At 37.9% G+C, this 19,100-nt stretch overlaps 1 protein-coding gene across 1 annotated transcript in view; it reads left to right on the top strand.

Moving 5' to 3' along the window:
• The window catches only part of LOC110157820 (nucleolar protein dao-5-like), a 28,455-nt gene extending 14,845 nt beyond the window's left edge, over positions 1 to 13,610 (top strand). Inside the window, exons 31-49 of the mRNA XM_055151899.1 lie at positions 62 to 121; positions 552 to 620; positions 740 to 802; positions 1,343 to 1,411; positions 1,781 to 1,846; positions 2,259 to 2,324; positions 2,420 to 2,491; positions 3,352 to 3,417; positions 4,767 to 4,808; positions 4,937 to 4,996; positions 5,595 to 5,666; positions 5,750 to 5,806; positions 5,965 to 6,027; positions 6,631 to 6,705; positions 6,783 to 6,822; positions 7,231 to 7,279; positions 7,561 to 7,766; positions 8,509 to 8,717; positions 9,106 to 13,610. Coding sequence (XP_055007874.1) covers positions 62 to 121; positions 552 to 620; positions 740 to 802; positions 1,343 to 1,411; positions 1,781 to 1,846; positions 2,259 to 2,324; positions 2,420 to 2,491; positions 3,352 to 3,417; positions 4,767 to 4,808; positions 4,937 to 4,996; positions 5,595 to 5,666; positions 5,750 to 5,806; positions 5,965 to 6,027; positions 6,631 to 6,705; positions 6,783 to 6,822; positions 7,231 to 7,279; positions 7,561 to 7,766; positions 8,509 to 8,717; positions 9,106 to 9,762 — 2,061 coding nt within the window. The 3' untranslated portion in view covers positions 9,763 to 13,610. The remainder of the gene's footprint in view (positions 1 to 61; positions 122 to 551; positions 621 to 739; positions 803 to 1,342; positions 1,412 to 1,780; positions 1,847 to 2,258; positions 2,325 to 2,419; positions 2,492 to 3,351; positions 3,418 to 4,766; positions 4,809 to 4,936; positions 4,997 to 5,594; positions 5,667 to 5,749; positions 5,807 to 5,964; positions 6,028 to 6,630; positions 6,706 to 6,782; positions 6,823 to 7,230; positions 7,280 to 7,560; positions 7,767 to 8,508; positions 8,718 to 9,105) is intronic.
• The last annotated feature ends 5,490 nt before the right edge of the window (positions 13,611 to 19,100 follow it).

The raw sequence follows: 19,100 nt of genomic DNA, 5'->3' as shown, positions 1-19,100 counted from the left end.
TGATAATATTGCAATCTTAGCTGTTTTGATCGTATTTAAACATGTTTTGTGTTTTTCTTAGGAGAGGGAGGACAAAGAAGAGATGACGGCCAGCAATGATGACTTGACTGAAGTGACCAAAGTGAGTTCAAACTGTAGAATGGAATAAATATGAGTTAAAATGTCTTGAATTTCATAAAATAATGTAGGTATTTAAATCTAAAATGGCTACATGTATGATATTATATTAATACTTTGTTAAAAATTAAAACTAAAATAGGAATAAAGTTAAAATTTGGTATTTATAATTAATGTATAATATCTATACTTTTTAGATATGTATTTGATTTATATCTCTATTTTAAATTTTTTTAATTTTTATGTTTTGTTTTGTTTTTTTTGCCATAGAAGAAAATGTTAATTAATTTAGAAATAAGAAGATAATGTATGTAAAATACCATGCAGATATATAAGATTAAAATGGCAAAATGTAAGATAAATACTTTGTTAAAAATTAAAAATAGATATTTCTTTTTTGTAAAGTTTACTCATTTTTTTTTATTGTATTTTAGGAGAAAAGTGTATTCACCAACCTCTTTAAGAAGCCCCAGAAACAAGCAGAGGGCGCCACAGCTGAGAAGGTAAACCACTGTGATCATTTGAACAGTTTCCCTAACACATTTCAGATGAGCAGATATTCATCGATGTATTAGCTGATGATTGATAAGATATTTACATTATATTTTATGGCTAAATACAGGATGAGAACAGTGAAGATCTGTCTGAAAGCAGTGACAGTCTGTTTGCCTCCACAGCTCCCAAAGTAAGTATAATAATGTTTGCTTTTGATCATGTTACAACTTTCCTTTATTAGAAACATGCTTGAAGAGGTTTTAGACGTCATCCATGCATGCTTGAGTAATGTAGCGATCTCTCCCAGGCCCTGTTCAAACACTCCCCGTAAGATTCCGTCCAAAGCTCCGCCCCCAAATGCCTACGTCACCCATTATCCCTCACGACAATTCTCCATAAATATACAAAAACATGATACAAAACTGTACATTACAACTTCACAAACCTGATGCAATGAGCAGTAGTTTCATCGGCAAAATGCACATCGATTGTAATGTAACAGCACTCTGAAGGGGGAGTGGGTTAGTGCAGTGAGCAAAGGGAGATCAAACTCAGATTGTCAAAAAAGAACGTGAAACTTTCAAAACGTTAATAAATAGTTTTTAGCAAATATAGCATTTTCAAAACAATAAAAGGTAATATGGTGATCTGAATATCAAATCCCCCCTCTTTAAGTTGTATGCACAAATTTAAATTCATATTTAATTTAATTTTGCTTTCTTGATTTTAGGAAAAGAAAGGAGGATTTGCAGGAATGTTCAAACGATCTTCAAGTATTGACAACCTTTTTGACAGTGAGGTAAGAGATGGCATAGTGGCCATATTTGCATGATGTTTTTAATTCCACATTAATTGTTCTGAATTATATAGTTCTGAATTAAAACAGAATAAATTAATTCAGCTTTAAAATCGGAATAAACCAACCACTTACTTAATAATAATTTTCATTAGGAATTAAGTGTTGACATGGTCTTTTAAAAGTGAAATTCATTTTTATTCAGAATTAAGTTATTTGTATTCAGAATTAAAGCTCTCATGTAAATGTGGCAAGTGTGTTTTTTTTTTTGTTTTGTTTTTTACATCATTGCATTCATTTGAGTATTAATAAGAAGTAAAAGTTAAACATTCAATAGAACCTTCACTTAAGTTACTTCTCATGTGTTTTCAGGACAATATCTTCACTGGCATGTTCAAAAAGCCTAATAAAAATACAGAGGCGAAATCTGCAGATGAGGTGAGTTTATTTAAAATGGTTTTGTCACGGTATTAATATTAATATTATTAAGGAACAGACTTGATGCTCAATACAGATTCCGATACCACCAGGAGATAAAAAATACTCTTTAGAATGCGATTTTCAACATTAAATTATAGTACTTTCTTTTCTATGTGCACTTGTACTTGTTCTGATACGCCTTAAGATCATTCTAAACCTATTCAGGAAGGCTTCATTTCTGTCCTGTGAATGGAACTTTTTCAGTATTGATATCTGATCAGATGAGTATCTAGTTTCAATATTAGTTTTAGTATCGATTAGTGTCTGATTTTCTATACTTTTGACAACCCTATTATTATTAACAACAACAACAACAATAATAATAACTTTTATACAGCTAACTTATATCTAACTTTTCTATTGTTTGTAGGATTCTGTTGGAGACACACCACTTTCTGCAAGTTGTGAAAATTTGTCTGAAGGCTCCAAAACGAAGGTCCAAAACCAAATAATTGGGTGTTTTTTTGTGCTTACAGTTAAACATTTTCTCATTTCATTAGTGACTCAAATTTGTCACTTTAAATTTCTCAGGAAAAGTCTGGAGGCTTTGCAGGGATGTTCAAAAAGTCACCAAAACCTTCTCCACGACTGACCACTGATGAGGTAATGATTTTAACTCACTGAACCTGTTTAAGCCCACAAACAAACTAAAAGTCAATTTTGTTTTAAAAATAAGTATAGTTGATACTTTGCAACTGATATAATCGACACTCCCTGAAGGTGTGACGCTAACTGTAGACACCGCTCTGTCTGAAACTCTGTTTCCTAAGTCAGATGTTAAAAAATGTATATTGTTTCACTGTAGGTGGAGGGTTCTGTCACCAGCTTGTTTCTACGGATATGTCATTCCCCTGTCTGGAATATTCCACAATATGACATCAAACATATCTACCTTCTACTTATTCAATTACAGCTGATTTTAGAGCTCAAAAAGGGTCACCTCTCCACAAGACCTGACCTGGAACTTGGTCTGGTTTGGTCTCCAGGGAGATAGAAATGTTTAATGCCATACTGTGAAAAATTCCAGACAAAGCAATAATATCTCCATGGAGAAAAGCATTTGACAGACCCTCCACCAGAAAACTTACACAATGCACTTTTATATCACAAAAATGTGCTTCTTGTGTAAATTGTGTCTAACTTTTGGACAGAATTCTTTGTGTGATGTAATTGTAATTTTCTGCTTCTTGTGATTTTCAACATATTTTTAAACTTTTCTTCACAAATTGCTTCTTCATTGGTGTACAGTTCTAATTTATATTTACAACAGACAGAATCCTACCAACTTAAGTCAAAATTAGAAAACAAGATGAGCTAAAAGTGCAAATATCAGCCTCATATATCTGTCTATCTCTACCACAGCACATCAGTCATTTTGCCCATGTTTGTTTCGATTCATTTGGGCGCCAAAACATGCACCATAAAATAATGGTCAAATAATTTAACCTTCATGTATTTTTCAGGATCCTCTGAGTGATGCACAGTTTGAGTTTGGGAGCTGTGACAGTATCCCAGACATGATGGTGCAGGTAAGGCTCGGCTAACATCTATAACATTTGTTTTGCATGTGTTTACATTGGGATTGGGTAAAAACAGGGTTAAGGGTCGGCAAGTTCCATTTCTTAAGAAGCTACAGTTCCAAAAAGCAGTCCGACAATGACAGCAAAAATATTAAATAAAGCAAATACAAAATTGCCAAAATTGTGAACTGAACTGTATAATTTTTTATTACAGTATTAAAATCTTGCATTGTTTTGTCCTTGTAATCTCATGTCTTGTCCCATCCCTATTAAACAGACAAAATTATACTGTAGTACTGTAAATCTAGTAATTTTATACACAGGGAGGGACTACTCTATATAAAAGCCTAAAGTGTCTTTTACCTGTTTAACCAATGTAATGTGCAGCTTGTTTTAGACCAGAGGTCTAGGGTTGTGAAATCTTTGGTTGATTATACTTTCTCCATTATTTTTTTTTTCTATGAGGATGAGGATGAACTGGTTTTCAGTGGTTCTGTCTGTTTGCTCCTTCATCACGTCTGTCTCTCTTCATTCCCTCGTCTTTCGCTCCCTGTCAAACTGCAAACATGTCAGCCCGAATTTAATTTTATCGAATTTTATCGTTTCTTCCAGTTAAGAGTTCTGTTACAGCTTCACTTTTATGCACAGTGGAACTTAAGGCTCCGCATGTACTACCACGCATCAGGAAGGGATCAGGCACTTCATTCCCCGGGTGCATTAACCAGGCTCCGCACTCCACAGCCTCCTCTCTGTCCACAGAGCAACTGGGAAAGGAGGGGGAGCGAACAGGAGAGGAGAGGGGAGTCATGTCTTTCCTCTCGCTCCTTATATCAGAATGACCAGAAAAGTTCCGTGGTCCATATCAATCTCTTGTCCATGTGTGCTGTGGCTCTGCTCTCATTTAATCAGATCATTAAAAAAAGTCACACTTTGAGCCCATTTTCTGGTATGTTGTTGCTCCACTGATCTGGCCTTCTCAAAGTCACTGTGAGTGCTCAAAGTTCATCTTAAACTTCAGGCCTGAATTAGCTTTGGTCAGATTAAGGCTTAATATCATGGTACCACTTGAGGCTTAAACTGGAGATGTAGCTAAATTCAGCTCAAGGTTTCAGGATAAGCCTGGACTTGGATGGAATATCCCCTAGTACTGAATATGTAATAACAGAGTAGCTGTTTATACGCAACACTAGGCCCAATTATATGTATATAGTAGGGAGTCCCTGCTCCAGCTCTCCATTAGTTTGGGGGGTCCCTGGCCTGAAAAATGTTGAAGACTATTGTGGAGATGGTTGGAAGACATTGGAGGTGGCTGTATTGTATATTTGATTTGTTGCCAATTTTTGTCTTCCTTTTTTTAGGAGGAGAATCTGTCAGCCAGTAATGAGGACCTGTTAGCAAAGGTAGGCCTAATCCTTTATTTATGTAATGTGCAATATAAATACGTAATAAAGAGTTATAGTTATAAATATTTTTTGTTGTGTAGTGTTTAATTGTTATGTTATAAAATGAATGACTCTTTTGTCCACAGGAGAAGAAATCGGGGTTTGCTGGTTTATTTAGGAGGACGCCCAAGATTGTTGAACCAAAGGTCATTTTTTTCCTCTTAAAAACATTGACATTTATATTTTGAATGTTGATTATTCTAATGAGATGCTATTTGAGATTATATATGATTTACTCTTAATAAAAGAGGCAGTATTATGCCAAATTGACTTTTTGGCGCTTTATATCATGTTATAACATTGTTCCGTCATTAAAAACACACATGAAGAGATTTTAGATGTCATACACGCATGTCTGAGTAATCTAGTGATCTCTCCCGGGCCCTGTTCAAACCCTCTTTGCTGTTAATTGTAAGATTCTGTACAAACATACAAAAGAATGATACAAAACAATACACTAGAACTTCAAAAACCTGATGCGATGTGCAGTAGTTTCATTAGTGGGATGCACACCAATTGTAATGTGATAATGCTCTGAAGAGGGAATGACATAGCACGGAGAGCATAGTGTCAAAAACAAAGCTGAAATGTGTTAACATGTTGTTTTTGGTGAATATAGCATTTTCAAAACAATAAAAGGTAACATGGTGAACTAAAAATGTTATGTGTGTTTATGTGTTAGCAGGTAATACCTCATAGAAGTACAATACTCCCTCTTTAATATGTTTGTATTTTGATTTGCAGGACGGTGAAGATGAGCAGCCAGCAACAGGCCTGGGAATAAAACGGAGAAGGACAATTACGAAGAAAAAAAGAGTGAGACTTTACAAAGATAATTGAATACATGTTTAATCCAGGTCAATTCAAAGTACTGCATGACTTTAATCTGTTTCATTCAGGTTGTGTCATTCAGAATAAAAAAGACCCTCCCTAGATTACCAAAACTCACTGCACAGGTAATGATTGGTTTTATCTATCAGTTAATCAATTAGTATAATTTAATAGATTCCTGATTGGTAGTTAAGAACATTGAGCAATTAATTTAAGTTATAGTTTTTTGTTAATTGTAGTTAAATCTTGAGTAAAAATGTGATGTATTTTACTTTCCTAAAAGGAAGCAGACAAAATGCCGATGATTGAGGAAGCAGTGGAAATGCAGGAACTGAACCCAGAGCAGGTTTGTGCATTTAAACTGCAACTTAAAGTGCCTATGACAAGTGCAAATAAACTACATATTCATACATGTTGTAGAATTGATTTGAAGATTTTACTGATCACTTTTAAAGCTCGTTTAGATCTTGCACCAAGTTACATTTCAGAACTTTTAACCCTGTACAAGCCCTTCCACAGCTTTAGATCCTCAGGCAGGTCCCTGTGGCTGTTGAAAGTCCAGACTCCAGATGAAGGCTGATGGAGCCTTTTCAGTCCGGGCGCCTGGGCTTTGGAATGACCTGCCTGAGGAGATAAGGCTGCAGCATCAGTACCGTGTTTTAAATCACTTCCTAAAAAAATTTTTTACCGATTTGCCTTCCTTTAACTGGTTTTAACTTGAATTATTTATTTTTATTCAATTTCATTAATTTATTTATTATAATTTATTGAATTGTTTGGTCCTGTTTTTGATCATTGGGTTAACTGATCTGCCTCTTTGTTTTTGTACACTTTCTATATGCTATTTGATGCTTTCGTACTGTTTTTTGTTGTCTGTACAGCACTTTGTAAACCTTGTTTCTAAAAGTGCTTTATAAATAAAGATGATTATTATTATGTGTGTGTCCAGGAGGAGGCAGTGGAGGTGGAGAATGTGGAGATGGCTGCTTATCCGACTGAAGAATCCCCCATGGAGACAGAAGAGGTGAGACTAAAGACTGTTATCATGTGATTTTAGGCCAGAAATTTGAGAAGGAAAACCTAATTTTTGCTTCATTGTAGGAGAATGACGAACTGATGGAGTGGTGGAAAACAGTCGCAGGTAAGACACGGTTTTTTTTTTTATGAAATTGTTGGTATCAAAGGTGTACTTGTATCATTTCTAGTGAAGGGTCCACCACCTGATCTCTCCATGGAAATTGTATTTCTTTGTCTAGAATGTTCCACAGTACAGATTAAACCTTTCTATCACAAGGGGGACAAGGAGGTTACAGCACTACGCTACGATACAGTTCAGATCTGTAGAGAGTCGCCCCTTCACATTGTATTTTTGAGCAATAGAAACGCCTGTAATGAATAAATGCTAGATGGAGATGTTTAAAGTCATACCTTGGAACATTCCAGGCAAAACAGTAAGAAGAAGGGAGCAGAAAAATGACTAGAAAAGTTGTGCAGTGCACCTTTAAATGCTTATAATCTTAACTTCAAATGTTATGTTTTTGATTCTCAGGTTGGGCGGAGTGGAATGAGACTTCTAATCAGGAGGAAAATGAACAAGAGTAAGTAATATAGTCTTCTACTAAAATTTAAATCTATATTTATATATATAAAAATTAAAGATACACTACATAACTTTTCTGGTGTAGGGTTTGCCACCTGTTTGTCTCTATGTAGAGAGATAAGTTTAATTACAGAGCAATAACTTCTCCATGGAGACGAGCAAGTGGCGGACGCTCAAACAGAAAAGTTACATAGCCACCTTGTAATGAATTGTACATTTCATGAGCTGTAACTTCCACTGAAATCTAAATAATAATGTCTAATGTCCGTGTGTGTGTAGAGTGATGGAGGAAGCTGCCGATCGTGTGTACATGGCAGCGCGTCTGTTCGTTCATCTCTTTAACCAGCGGGGAGCATCACTGCAGCACAAAATCCTGGAGCTTTTGGCATTAGCCGACGCTGCGGACCAGTTTCACAAGAAGACGGTTTCTGCAGCGGTGGGAGGGGGCGTGGCCAGTGTCGCCGGGAGCATTGCCACCATCACAGGTAAAGTATAAAATTTAAGTTTAAGGTTAAGGTACACTGGCACCCATTTTCAGATTTTCATGTAGTTTCAGTATAAGGGGACACTGATAGGCATCTAGCCGGCATGTTCCAAATAGAAAGTGAGCAAGGACTTGATTTAGCTCCATCGACTTATTATCTTTGAAAAGAAAAATCACGCTCTCTCTGTAATTGCTGCTGCCAGCCTCGTCATTCTGACTTTTAAATTTTCATTTTTACCCACTCTACATGATCCTGATGATCCATGATCTTTTTTTTTTTTTACAATTTATTTCCATATATCAAGACATATGAACATTAATACCAGACAAATCAGATGCTTTGTTCCCCTGTGGTCACTCCCTCTAGAATTAGCAACATGTTTGATTAACAGCGCTAAGTGCCCACCCCCTGCAAGACAGCAGTACGGCGAGAAGGTGGGAAGCCTTACACCTGATTGGCTCTTTGTTTACTATGGTACGCTTGCTCAGAATTCCAAATATGGAACTCTGCTCCATATTTGCCTCTACAGCCAGCCTTGATGAGCTTCATTTGGCTGGAGCCAAACACTATGGGTGACATCACAGTCCCTTTGTCCAGATCTCTACACTGGCTGTCGTTGATGGGTAAAATACAGATGAGACATTTGTATACTGGGACAATGGAATCAACAAACGTGACTTGCATCAAACATAAAAACCTAATACCATAACATTACCTTTCTCATTGCCCCCTTGTCGCACAGGTCTGATCTTGGCTCCCTTCACATTTGGAGCGTCCATCATCGTCACAGCTGTGGGGATTGGAGTGGCCACAGCCGGAAGCATCACCTCAGCAACGGCCAATATCACAGACACTGTCCACTCCAACATGGACCGAAAGAACATGGAGAAGATGATCCAGGGATACCAGGAGGAGATCAAGGACATACGAGAGTGCCTCGAGTTCGTTCAGGTGAGAACTAACCTATTCATGAGTTTCAGCTTCCTGTTATATGCATCATTTTGAGGAGACGATTGTAATCATATTGTATTATACTGTATGTTTTCATTAAAGGTCCTGTATTACACCAAATGGATTCCTGTGAGCTATAAGCTGTGTTCTAATGTTGTTACCTCCTCATAAACAGACATGGAGTTGTTAAATCAAGTCTAAACTAAGACTAAACGAGTTTAGTAGTTTACTGCTTTTTATAAAGAAATACAAGTCAGATTATGCAGAATTAAGTTTAGCGTTTTGGCCTGACCTCCCACAATATTTTCTGTTTCTCATGTATCCCCATGGAAAAAATAAGTGCCTACCCCTGCTTTTAACTGTGCTCTGTTTCCTCTTCTCTCCACAGGAAGGTATAGACACCCTGCAGGAGTGGGACTTTGAGAAATTCTCTGAGAGCGCTGCTAAAAAAGCTTTAAACCACAACATCAAGCATGTGGTGAAGGAGGGCGGTCGTGCGGGGAAGGCCTTAATGATAAACACAGACAAACTGATCAGCACAGTGCAGGTGCTCGGGGCAGCGGGGGGCGCCGCTAAGGCTGTCCAGGCCATAAGCGTAACCACTGGAGTCATGTCCGCTCTGTTTCTCGCACTGGACGTTTTCTTCTTAGCCAGAGATTCACATGAACTTCGGAAAGGTGCCAAAACCAAATTTGCGTCCAAAATTCGAGACGTGTGCAAAGATCTACAAGACGGGCTTTTGGAGCTGAACAAAGTGAAGACTCAACTGCAAAAAACAATGGATGGAATCGAGGTGGAGGAATATGAGGAAATACAGGAAGTAGAGGAGGAAGTAGAGGATGAGTTTGAATGTGATCCGGTGAAATTAGCCGAACTGGAGCAAGAGTTGGATCTCATGGAGGAAAAGTTGGATAAAAAAGTTGAGGAGGAGAAGAAGAGGAAAGAAGAGGAGGAGAGAAGGAAAAAGAAAGAGGAGGAGGAGAGGAAAAGGAAGGAGGAGGAAGAAGCAAAAGCAGCAAAAGAAAAGTTGCTTCGAAGAGTCTGAGGATACAGAGGATGGAGATGGCGATCTTAAAAAAGTAAAATCTGATATTAAGTTAAAAAGTGAAAAAGAACCTAAGAAATTAGATGAGGAGAAATCGGAAAGCGTTTACAGCGTCAAAGAGTCCATTAAGGAATTTTTTAAAGATCCTATTTTGAAAGTTACCAAGAAAGACAAAGAATTGGAAAACAAAATTACAGCAGATAAGGAGAAAGGTGAGAAGGATAAATCAATATTGGGAAAGAAATCGCACAAGAAGGAAGCTAGTTTGTCTGGAAAAGAGTTATTAGAAGGTAAGGAAGAAGAGGAAAAACTGGAAAAAACTAAAAGTAAAAAACAAGACGATAAAATGAAGGTTAAGAGTCAGAAAGAGGGTCAGACAGCTAAGCAAGATTCAAAAACTGATGAGAAAAATATTAGTAAAGGAGAGGAGGAGAAAGGTTCCTTGACTAAACAGGAGGTAACAGCTAAGGTTAATCCAAAAGTTTCAGTCAAAAATCAGGAAGAAATTAAAGATGATGTGACTAAAGCTGAGGAAAAATCAAATTTCAAAAGCTTACGAGAAAGCTGGTTGGCCAAACAGGAAAATGCTGAGGAAAAAGTTTATTCCAAAAGTGTGAAAGACATTCCTAAATTTGAGACAAATGTAGATCAAAAAGTTAAGAGTCTTAGAGAGAGCTGGATGGCAAAAGAAGATGTCAAGACTAAAAATGATGAAAAAATTGCGATTCCTAAAGAAAGTTATAAGGTACAAGAGGAAAAATTAAAGGTTGACAGTCCAAGTTTGTCAAGTAGGAAACTAGAAAGTACTTCAAAAAGCCTTCATAGTAGTAGCCATAGTAGTAGTAGTAGTAGTAGTAGTTTTAGAACTGATGGGAGTAAATTAGAACATCACCATGGCGATGGAGAGAGGAGGGAGCGCTTGGACAGAGAGGGATGGTGCAGCTGGGTGGAGCCGGAGCATCATTCTAGGAAGGAACTGAAAGAGGACAAACAAAGCGGACATTTTGAAAGAGGCGAAGAGGTGGAGAGAGGGAGCAGGAGGAGCCATAGAGAAAGTGGGAGGAGTCATGGGGGTGATGTGCGGAGTCATGCTGAAAGTGGGAGGAGCCATAGAGATCATGAAAAGGCAGGAGATAGGGAAAGTAGGAGGAGCCACAGAGAGAAGGATGTTGACGTAGAAAGTAGGAGTGGCCACAGGGAGAGTGGGAGGAGTTCTAGAAGTAATCATGGAGCTAAAGATCCTGCAAGTGGCTATAAAGACACCAGGGGGAGCCACAGAGACTTGGACATTGATGCAGAAATTAGGAGTGACTACAGGGAAAGTGGGAGGAGCCATAGAGATCATAATAAAGGGGAAAGAGAAAGTAGGAGGAGCCACAAAGATAGTGAGAGACGGCGAGAGCACGGTGGATCACGACCAAGGTCTAATGCTCTGCTTGATGATGGACTGAACATTTAGCACAAAAAGTTAAAGCCATATTGCGGAACATAAGGGGTTAGGTACACTTTATTGTCCAGGAAAGCATAGTGCAGGAACTCATCAAACTGTAGTTAACAAAATGTATTTTTAATCTGAGCTGTTTTAAAAATCCATAAACATAAATGTAATTCTAAAACAATGTGCTGTGTGCTACTTTGATGGGCCTGAACTATTAAACAGGGTGTCTAAAAAAATTTGACATAATTTTAAAGGCAATTATCTTAAAACTACTAAGTCTAGCTCAGTGAAATTGAACAGTCAGAGTCTGGACCCGGACACCATCTCATACAGACTTGGACAGGGTCAGCCTGTTGTTCCCCATACCTCTGTTTCTTGGTGCCTATGTTCCTCAGGGGAACAGCTTTACCTCCAATTGCGAAAGGTGCCGATGTTCCCCGTTAACACCATGGGCCATCCTCATCTCAAGTTATCATCATGAACTCATGAACTAACAGCACTAAAGACACAGGCGCACTCACTGTAGCGCTCAGCCCCTCAGAACGTGTTTGGGGGTCTGGTCCTTGGTCTTGTGCCGTCCTCCAAGCACGCTGGTCAGATTGGTCCGGAGGACTCCGTCCTCTATGTGCTGGTTCCAGACGGGGGTGAGCAAGTGAAGCCGTGTGGGCTACTCCTGTCCTCTGTGCTCGAGGACTGCGGCTTGTTCTCAGGTGGCGCAAAGCATCCGGATATAAGCGCAAATCCCGTTTGGTTAGTTATATTGCTCTGAGCAGTCCGTCCTCTGCACACTTGGTTCTTCCCGGAGAAAGTGCTTCTCAGGCCTAACATCACTCCCCGCTCCAGTTCATCTGAGTCCGGCCTGAACCAGAGCTGCTCCTGCTGGGTCAAGGACTCTGGGTTTGGATCTAGTCTGACTGTAGAATTTCTGCATTAGGCCAAATGCATTTCATTTTATAAATTGAATCAACTGAACAGGGCCTATTCAGTTTAGAGTCTAAACTTTACACCACTGTATTAATGGACCAAGTAACATACAAACCAATCTTGATGCTACTTAGCCAATCAAATCTGTGCATTCAAGCCGATCACAACTCTGAATGCAGACACAAAGGAAAGAGGTTTTGAGATATCTGTTTAAAAATGTATTGAGACTGTTAAGTTGAGATGTGAAAGCTAAAGAAAAAGGGAAACTCAAGCTGCTGCTTTTTTCTGAAATTAAGCACTTTGTTTTAAGATTTTGCCGTTTTATTTTTTTTCCTCAAATTCATTTCAAATTGCAGCCCTATATCTAATGTAGGCCTACTGTGTGTTTCAGTGTTAACAATACATTTTGTTGAAATGTTTTTAAACTTGTATTTTCATTGATTCGTCTATTGTTCATACAGTCAGGCATTCATAAAACTAGGCTACTTCTGTATCACAATCATAACGCAAGTTAGACATTATGATGTTCTGGACCTCTGCTTGAGGAGATTTTCTTTCAGCGAACCTCCTCAAAGTTTAGTTGAATTCCCCTGGTATAAGTATTGCACATCGTAAGTTTATTATGGATGCACAGTCTTGAGTGACTGTGTGCGAACATATTCCAAGATGCAAAATCACTTCTCTTTGGGAGTGAACGGCATGGCCCAACCTGAAAACAGAACAAAAATAAAACATTAAATATAAAATCTTGATCTGTTTCTATACATTCTGTGAAAATTTGAGATTATTTCAACAAGAATTGCCAAAATTATTGGCCCACGAAATTATGTAAAATTTTTTGGGACATCCTGTATATTGAAAGATAGGGAAAGAATAGGCCATAATGCATCAGTTTTCACATTTTGTTACCAAAAACACTCCTTTTTGTACTGTGTTATGTCTGTGGTGTAATTAATATAATTTTGTAAAAGATCTGTATGTGTATATATTGTTTGTAATTAACATTTTCTAAACCACTTATGCAACATGAGAACTGAATCTAAACTGTTACAAAAAACTGGAGATACATTTTACTTTTTATGACAATAAATTCATTCAGAGCACTTTAAACTGGACAGTATCAGTCAAATGTTTAGAGTTCTCTTAATTACGTACATTTTTGGCTTTTCAAAAAACTAAAATGACAAATTGAACCAATTTTTTTTTTATTTTTTTTTTTTAATACAAGGCTAAACCAAGAAGTTACACAGTTGATCTTTAAATGGTAAACCACTGGCATAGAGAATTGTGTCCAAAAGGTTTGAATGTACATCATGACCTAGATATTTTATTATTTAGCTTATTTATTTACTATTTTCCTGTTTGGCTTTTGTAGGGGAAATTATTTATATATGGAAAGCAGGTATATATCGAAAGCAGGTGTATTTGTGTAACATACTTTCATTACCTTTGTATAAATTACATTAATAAAATAGGACTTTTTGCACGCTTTTTGAAGCTATTTATTTTTGTCCTATTATGTGATAAAATTGTGATGAGCTGTCAATGAAATACAATACTACTGGACCCACTATTGAACCTTGGGGGACCCCTCAAGTCAAAATAATGCAATTTTTAAAGAACTCACATGTTTTTCCATTTTCTGTTACAGAGAGAGAGAGTCAAATAAGAGTCATGTTTGTGGAAAAGCAAGCATTTATTATTATTATTTATTTTATTTTATTTTTTTCAGTTCAATAAACCAATGAAAAAGCATGATTTTATTTTAAGTTTAGTTTTTGGTTAAAAATGACATACTGTGGCTTTAATCACATTGTATTGAGCAAATTTAACCACATTTACCCTGCTCTGTCTCAATATATATTTTACTCTTTTTGGGGGCAGTTTTGGTGTCATTGTGCATTTTACTCCAGTTACCACTTTATTGCACAAAGTTTTGGAGAGATATACTGGCCACAACACAAACTTCTTCAACCAGTGGAATAAAAATACTGATGTAGCCTCAAACAAAGAGTGAAACTACAGGATAACATATGATACTGGACAATGAGGGTTACAAGAGGAGAGGGTGGTGTTTATAGACAGTGTAGAGATAGGACCATGTATGACATTTCAGGAAATATACTTTTGTTTAAACCTGCTATTCAGACTTGTAAGCTGCTGCATATTAATAATGGCTATAATTTTGTGCTTAATTGTGTTTTACCTACAGATTTTAGTTCATATATTTCCATCTTACTATGTTTTAAATGCATTACTTTACTATAATTGACTATAACTTTTTAATTTAAAAAAATTATAGCTGTTGTAAATTCCCCTGTATAACTGCTGCTAGATCAGTAACAGTTTATTTAGTTCAGGCATTCCTAGGTAGCTCACAGGTCCTTGGGAGTACCATGGTAACGCTGGTACTGATACCATGGTAATACTGTTTCTTATGGCCTATGTTGTAGCTTCAGATCATTACCTTTAAGCTATCTAAGTCTGCATCTATGATAGAGATTGCCCAATGAAAGAAAAGATCAGATGAAAGAATAGTTCAGATGAACCTCCTCCCCTCGGTAACCACCAGGCTGCCAGAGAGCTAGGAATCTGCATCTCCCCAAAGAACACCTGGACTTTTCCATTTATTATTATTTATTTATAGGCTTGGGAGTGAGGAACACAGTTTCCATTCTTCATATGTTTCATATGAAGAATTGACAGTAAGCTTTTTTTTTTTTTATCTTTTTGAATCTTCAGAATCTTTGTCTATCCTTTCATTTGACATATCTTTTCAAACAAGATACAAGAAAAGACATTAAAGCTCCATAAATACATTCATTCATTTTTGTGTCTGTTTCCACTCTCTGAACGAAGTATTGTTTGTGGATGAAATGTCCCAGTATACAACGCGTACAGTCTATAGTTCAGTCCTAGATATCTCCAGTACTGGTCGGATTACTTCACCCGAACATCCAAATGGACAACAGAAGAACAGTAACAGAGAGAGAAGCAACAGGATGATTGCAACACCTTCCAGATCAACCAGGTCCGGCTTCCTCATTCCCTCATGCCTTAATACTGCCTCTCCTCAGGATGAGAGCACAAGAGCCAGCGTTCAGCAGCTGCAGTCACACCACCAACAAACAGAGTCTGTGATGGCCAGCTACCTACAGCGCTCAGGTTCTCTCGCTTTCTATCCTTAGCTGCAGTCGATAAGGTGAGCCAGTGAAACACAGCATTTGGATGTGCTCATCCTAGCTTTCCAGTGATGTGTGGAGGGTCCTCATCACCTACCACAAGTAGATACAGCATTCCATACCATACCATGCAGCCTACATGGTTCAACCAGTTAATTGTCCAGTATATCAGCAGCTGCCTACTATGCTACCAGCTCCAGCACCTTTCAGTCCTTCTTGTTATGTACAACCATACCAAGCCTTTGCGGTAACAAGTGTGATTATGCCCCACGTGTCGACGACAGCCTTCTACCAGCCTGAAGTGATCCAGCTTGTTCCTGCCACTATGAGTAAGGAGCAAGGTGGCATCTATGCACAGCATCTATGCCAGTCCAGTACCAGGCCACATCAGTTGGCCCAGCCTTCCCCGTGCAACAACCAATGCCAGTTGTGACTGCACCAGTGTATCAGCCCCAAGCTTCACTCACACCTTTCCAAAATCTACAGTCAACCACGGCATCACCTAATGTGCCTCAGCACCACCAGCTGCAGTCCACTCCTGTTCCGTCCTTACAGCCTGTGCACCAGCCTCCATAAACTCTGACTGCAGAGCCAGTGAACCAGCAACAGATCACTGAGCCAAGTCAGCCTCCACAACATGCTCCACAACCTGAGCTACCCTCTTCATTGCAGCTCAAGTACCAGTTGGTGACTTCTGCACCTACAACTTCACAGAGACATGATATCCACCAGCACCAGTCTGCACAGCAGCAGTCTCTGCGTTTCTGCCATTAACTGAGACTCTTTTGTGTTTTTGACCAATAGGATCATATCTAATAACTAATATGTAATCTAATATATAATAATCTATCATATAATAATAATAATAATAATAATAATAATAATAATATGTTGTTGTTGTTGTTGCTTTGTTTGAAATGTTCCACAGTATGGCATCTACAATCTATTATTTCCATTTATTCAATCATATGTTTTTAGTGCTCAGAAATCCCTTGAAAAGCATACATTCTTACTGTGAGTGGGTTCGCATCTCCACAGATCTGACCTGTACCTACCTGGTTTAATGCCATACTTTGGAACATTCTGGGCAAAGCAATGACATCTCCATGGATACAAGCGTGTTCTTGGTTTCAGGGCTAAGTAGGAACAAATATTTGATAATGCTACGATAACTTGAATGCATTTTCTTTTGTTTTTTTTTGCATTTTGTTTGCTGTCCGTTAAAAGTTACATAACACTGGACAGTTTCTATGCTGTAGTTTCAAATCTTATATTTATTTCAATTTTCTTTATAGAGCTAACTATTTATTTCTGTGTAAGTGCAATAAAACAGGTACACTGTACATGTAGGACACTGTAATTAATGTACATGTGAAACTGTCAATAAAAGTACTTTGAATAAAAAGCACTTTGTCATTGTATGTAATTAAGGTGAGTTATTTTGTGCAAACAATATAGTTTCATGCTACTGTGTTCAGATGTTTACTTTAGCGATAATAGTCTACACCTGCCTGGGTTTCATTCACTGATATGACTGAAAGTTACAGAACTACTTCAAAAGAAATTTGGGATTTGTAGTTAAAGGTGCTAAAGGATGTTTTAGCATTAATAAGATAGTACATTTTGTTTTAAATAGTTAATTATTATGGCAACAATTGACTCTTATTCAATAAAGCCTTTGTCATTTTATGTGGAGCTGTGAAATTGTTTGTGTATTGCAAATATTATTCAGAACAGGGGTCTCCAACTTCTAGCTTGGGAGTTACCAGTGGCTCTCCACGCCTTTACAAGGAGCTCGCAAAGGGATTTCTGAATTATACATATTGTGCTGAATAACTCAAATTTGATTAAATACCATTCTAAAAGTGTTATTTTGAACTTTGTGCACTGATGAATGGATAATGTTTTTATGTTTTATAGGTATCTAACTGCATATCATTTAAGACTTGCCCTCTTATATCCACTCACTTTCTTGTGACTGCAAAAATTAGTTGCTCTCCAGCATTTTCGTTTTGTAAAGGTAGCTTGCCAGAGGCAAAAGGTTGAGTAGACCCCTGATTCAGAATGTAACAGTTAAGATGCAATGCATTCTGTGTATAACACTTAAAATGCATATTACAGGGTAGATAAATTTCTTTTAAAATATAGTGAACAATTATATTTAAGTTCTTAGTAAAAATCTTACGTTTGTTTCTATTTTTTATTTTTGTGAAATTTATCGTTTTGATGACATTTAAAGGTGTTTTATTTTATAATACGTTAGACCGGCACATCCGGGAACTTAACTCGTGAGAGACGTTCCCGCCCCTTTCTGGAGGAAAACAAACGACCCCGTCATGAACTTTTATGCAGGGTCAATAAATGTAATTCATACAGAACTCCTAGGTGTAGATAATAACAGAAAATACACCAAGTCAGTATGACTACTCAATACATTACCACTTTGCCGGAGGCCGGGAAAGATACGTACAAAAGCTGAATTCAATTAATATGAAAACATGCCCCTTCAGTGTCCCACGTACTGTGTACCCCACTCAGTGGCTAGAAGTGTCATACTCGGATATTTATTCGTATCTCATTGAGTCTCCAGGTAAGAAATAGTTTTCCTGTATTTTTGCCTTTATATTTGAATTTTATTACGGTATAGTTGACTCACAGGCTCAGATTTAAAGCACGTTAGCTAGTGAATTTAGAAATGGTATAATTTCTGTCAGCGCCGATAACTACGATACGATACTGTTAGCCCAGATTTCTGTTTTCTTTGGTCCGATTCATTTTTGGTGTAGTTGTTAACCCTAACCCTAACCCTAAGACTAATGAACAATATCACAATTAAATCAAGATTTTAATAACTAGGTTAATATTTATTTGCCAGCAAAAGCTGTAACCTGCTACCTGCATTAAGGTGCAGCTAGCATAACAGCACCCTGTTGGGCTTTTCTCTTTGTATCGCTTGTAGCCATATTTTTCTTCTGACAGGATTTTCTTGTGGACATAGCAGGGGGATGATTCATCAGCCGGTTTCTATAGTTGCTGGAGGAAAATTAAATTGAGCGGAGGCACTAGGTGGCGCCAGCCTCTCTAGGGGAATGAATTTTAGCGAAGGCTTCTTAGCTTTATTGTTTATATACCCAACCACACAGCAACTCTTCGGCATGTCTATCGGGAACAACAACCGTCACTTTTTGGCGTGCTCTGAGGGATCGTTAAAGGAGGACCCGTAAAAGGGGCGTGGTGCAAACAACACTCTGGGTCCGGTTGTGCGCATGATCCGCTGCTTCCTGTATTTTTGCTCCACCCATGTTCCTTGCATTTAAATTGAACTCTGACACATGAGAAAAATGGCTAGTATGGCTCAAACATGTTTATGTCATACGAGCCCTAAACCACGCCCTCTTTCCGGTGAAAACACGCCCCTCTCCAGGTGAGGCCACGCGCAGGGAACGCCAGACCAGGTACACCCTAGAGGCTCGTGCATCTTGGACCAGGTGAGCTCCACTTTTCAGGACTCATAACAGATTTTTCATGACATAGATGACATAGAGGCAGTGTTGTCTCGTAACGGATCTTTTCATTTCAACTTTGGCTTGTCTCAGAACAGAATGACAGCGTTTTGTTTGTTTGTTTGTTTGGAGATGCTTTGCTTTGTTCGGTTTGAGGCTGGTGTTGCCTTTATAGGCGTAGGAAATCTTGCCACCGTGTGCAATCTGGCGTTATTGTGGCTACTTATTGCTGTTCTGTGCTGTGGAAATTGATTCTATAGTGAGATCTATTGGACACTGAACATATGATAA

Source organism: Boleophthalmus pectinirostris, unplaced genomic scaffold, assembly GCF_026225935.1.
Source record: "Boleophthalmus pectinirostris isolate CB_2022bp ecotype Guang Dong unplaced genomic scaffold, ASM2622593v1 HiC_scaffold_16, whole genome shotgun sequence".
Taxonomy (NCBI): domain Eukaryota; kingdom Metazoa; phylum Chordata; class Actinopteri; order Gobiiformes; family Gobiidae; genus Boleophthalmus; species Boleophthalmus pectinirostris.
This window is presented reverse-complemented; position numbering and strand designations above follow the sequence as displayed.